This window comes from Anopheles cruzii, unplaced genomic scaffold, assembly GCF_943734635.1.
Source record: "Anopheles cruzii unplaced genomic scaffold, idAnoCruzAS_RS32_06 scaffold01919_ctg1, whole genome shotgun sequence".
Taxonomy (NCBI): Eukaryota; Metazoa; Arthropoda; class Insecta; order Diptera; family Culicidae; genus Anopheles; species Anopheles cruzii.
In genome coordinates this window covers 1-4,059 of record NW_026455504.1, presented here as the reverse complement: position 1 = coordinate 4,059, position 4,059 = coordinate 1, and the positions used below count along the sequence as shown (strand labels likewise).

General features: G+C 51.0%; 1 protein-coding gene across 1 annotated transcript; it reads left to right on the top strand.

Moving 5' to 3' along the window:
- Positions 1-6: 6 nt before the first annotated feature.
- On the top strand, positions 7-3,678 carry LOC128276657 (orphan steroid hormone receptor 2-like; the record flags this gene model as incomplete). Its single annotated transcript, XM_053015115.1, has 4 exons — positions 7-187; positions 322-1,471; positions 1,546-1,823; positions 1,903-3,678. Coding segments are annotated over 4 exons (2,094 nt in total), but the record flags the coding sequence as incomplete, so codon positions are not given.
- Positions 3,679-4,059: the final 381 nt, after the last annotated feature.

Sequence of the window (4,059 nt, the reverse complement as noted above, 5' to 3'; positions counted from 1 at the left end):
GCCTCCGGGCGCCATTACGGTGCGATCAGCTGCGAGGGCTGCAAGGGCTTTTTCAAGCGCTCGATCCGGAAACAGCTCGGCTATCAGTGCCGGGGGTCGATGAACTGCGAGGTGACGAAGCACCACCGGAACCGCTGCCAGTACTGCCGGCTGCAGAAGTGCCTGGCGTGCGGTATGCGCAGTGACTGTAAGTAGTAACCCAATGTTCCCGCCAGCTGCTGCTCTCCCTTCCGCCACGGTCCCGTGGTGGGAAGGAAGAAAGCCCTTTTGAAGAAGGATCCTCTCGCTTAGCAGCAACCCCTCGCTGTGGTCTCGTTGCAGCCGTCCAGCATGAGCGCAAACCGATCGTCGACAAGAAGGATGGCCAGTCGGGCCCGAACCCGAACAGCAAGTATAACCCGCACCGGAACAAAGAGTATCACCACCACCAGCATCACGGCGAACAGAAAGCATCATCGGCAACGGCGGCTGGTTCCGTGTCGATGGCAGCGGCAGCGGCGGCCGCAGCGGCCGCACCTTCCTTCCTCTCCTATCTGCCCGGGTTCAGTTTGGCCGACTTTACGGCCAGCCTGAGCAAACAGGCCGGTGGTAACAACAAATCACCCTCGTTGGGGCGTGAACCACAGCCACCGTCGCAGCAGCACGGTACGCAACAGCAGCAACAAGGCGGCCAATTCGGTGCCGGCCATCAGCTGTCCGCGCTTGGTTCAGCAGTCGGCACCGGACTGAGCAATCCGTTCGGCAGTTTGCAATCACTCAAGACGGAAGTTGGCGCAGAACGGCAGCAGCAGCAGCAGCAGCAACAGCAGGATCTTTCAACGAGTGCGGCCGATTCGATTGCGGCCCTTATCGGACTGAACACGTCGGCGGCGGCGGCTGCTGCTGCAGCGGCCGCCATCTCCGGCCATGTCGGGACGATGTCTGGGGCGGGTTCCGGCCCGTCTGCGCTTCTCGATTCCGTCCACGCGGCGGATGGTTGTGGTGCTGGTGGTGGTGGTGGTGGTGGGCTTGCGATGCGCAATCTTTCCGCCAGTACCACCACCTCCTCCGGTGTATCATCGGGTGGTGGTGGTGGTGGCGGCGGTGTGTCTGCCGGTCCCTTCTCAGCACACGCCATGGATACCAGTGACGCAAGTTCCGTCGACAAAACGCTTATCTGCAGCTCCCTCGAGTTCATCCAGAGCCTGGAGCAGGAACTGAACAGCAACCTCAACAACAACTACGGCATCAAATCGGAACTCAGTAATGGACGCGGTGACGACGATGACTGCCACGGCGGTGGTTTTGACTTTGGTGATGGTGGCCTCGGCGGCGGCCTAGTGCTGACCGAAAACTGTGTCCCTTTCGACATCCAGGTCCCGAACGTGCTGCCCAACTATCTGGGGGTGCACTACGTGTGCGAAACGGGTTCGCGGGTGCTTTTCGCGACCGTACATTGGATGAAGAAGAACCATCTGTTCCAGTTGCTCAGGTAAATGGAGGACAATATGATGATGCTATCAGTTAGCGTATTTGAGACCCACTATACCGTGTTGTTTATTCCAGTGAAAGCTTCCAGGGAGAGCTGGTTCGTCAGGTGTGGCCAGAGCTGTTTATGATCGGGCTAGCGCAGAGCAGTGGTCAGCTGTCGTTCAACACGATCATGCTGGCGCTCATCCAGTACATGAAAACCGTTATCCTGAACAAAAAGTACACCGGTGAAGTGGTCAGCTACCTGATGAAGTACATCCTGCTGGTGCAGGAGTTTGTGAACGATCTGCAGAAGCTCAACCTTACCGATCAGGAGTACGCCTATCTTCGGTTGTTGTCCATTTTCAACCCCGGTTAGTTTTGAAACGCAAAGGAGCTGGCAAGCATGATTCGTAACTTGAGACTAATGAGCGGTCTTCGTATACTCGACAGATAACATCCTGCAGGATAATGGGAAGAATCAGCATCTGCTAAAAATCCAGGAAATGATACTGGGATCGTTCCGCGAGTACTACCGTGGCAAACACTCGCGGCTTGTGAGTAGCGAAAGTGAGGAAAATCTGCGAGCCACGGCCAGCGGTGCAGACGACGAGGACGACGACGACGAGTACTACAGCGAGCGCAGCCAACAGCGGCAGCAGCAGCGTAACCTGCGCCAAGCCCAGCACGAGCAGCGACTGATGAAGCTCTTGCTCAAGCTTCCCACACTTCGGGCACTCAACTCGAAGCGCGACCTGGAGGATCTGTTTTTCAGTAATCTGATCGGTCAAGTCCAGATCGACAGCGTCCTGACGTATGTGCTGCAGACCAATGATGGTGCGGTATCGTTTGCTCATTTGGTCCAGAAACAGTTGCACAATCCCTCCAACAACAACAACAACGGTTCCATTCCATCGGCAATGGACAGTGACGAGTGAAAACCAGTGATGAATGAGGGGAACAGATAGTAGATGTCACTGTCGTTCCATAATCCGTCCGTTTCGAGCAGCGTGAGAACGATTTCTAGGAAAATGATGAACAGGTTTAAGCAAGAAACTTTAAAAATAACCACCGACAGTGCATTACCATAGGCCCATTCGATGGGCCTATTGGTCAAACAAACCTTAATGAGCTTGAAGATAAAACAGTACCAATAGTGGCTCTCGGTAAGAGATGGCCGTTTCTTGTTGATTTCGGCTTCGGTTTGTAAGGTTTTGCAAACGCACAAAGTATGTTGGAACAGTGCAATCCCTGAAAATTTTCGAAAATTTTATTTTTTACGTTTAAGACCACTTTATCCAGGCCCGCATTACAAAGACTTCATTCAGAGATCAGTACCTTTTTACGTCATGGGACACCACAATACAACGACTAGTGCGAGTGAGTGAAGAGCGCTTTTGCGGTAAGGTTCCGCATTGAGAAGTTTCGAAATCGCGTCACGGTCGCAGTTCTCCAACCCAGTGCGGCGATAGATGAGTAGATGGTTAGTATTTAGCTGGTTGAAGAACCTACAAGGTAGAGCTTTTGTACTTGAACAAGAAAAGGGAAAAAGAATTAGTGGAGAAAAGTAACACAAATGAACCACCTATTAATACTATCGAATAAGCAAAATGAGGAAGCCTTTGGAAACAAGAGAAAAATCGTACCTGACGAAGGTATTAGTTGTTTAGAAAACGACTTATTTCTTAGTGTATAACGAATGCGGCGCAGCAGATTTTGTACATTTTAAGGGCTCCCAAACCCACTCCGACTGAGAGGGCGTAGAGCGAAAGTGAACCAAACGGGCGTGCGTTGCTGAAGGAGAATCGGACGCAAAACTGGGCAATATTTAGACGTTAAGTGAAGCATTATTTGAGTTTATCCGTCCCACGAGATTACCACAATACACAACACGGTACACAAGCCACCGGTGGCCAATCGGGCCTTAGGAAAAGACAGATAAACTAAGCGTTTATTACACCTCCTCCCGAGACAGCAAATAAACAAGTATTTCAATTGTATTTCACACACACGCTAGGGGCCTGTTGGCGTGTCTAATAATGGCGCAATCGATGCAGTAAATTGGTAGCATAAATTAGTATACAAACAAAAAGCGAGTATGTGTGTGTGTGTAACCAAACAACAGGGACCTTAGGCTAGAACTTCTTACACGACTTGCAGGGCTTCCGGTGGAAAACGAACCAAGTGGCAAATAAATTTCATCATACTCAGATTTCATACAGTACCTATGCACACATACAGTAAACGAAGAAGAGTTTGTTTATTATTTCTCGACTCTGCTGACATCCGAAGTCACGTATAGTCTTCATTTTATTGAAGGCTTCGCCAAAAAAATTTTTTTTTAACCTAGTTAGTAAAAACAAGCGAAACTTTGTTGGAAAGGTGCATTTTGCTAAGTTAGTGAACCTGCATCTGAGGTTCGCCTAACCGGCACGCAGAAGATCTCAAACCACCCTTTCGTCCGCGGGTCTATGTTTCGTCCGTTTCCTGTTGCTCGTAGATCTGTATGTACGCTTCGGTGAGCGTGATCATCTGCGGCAGAATGTTGGTGACGTGCAAGTCTTGCATTTCGTACCACTGGTTCGTGCTCTTCTGCAGGATGTGACAACG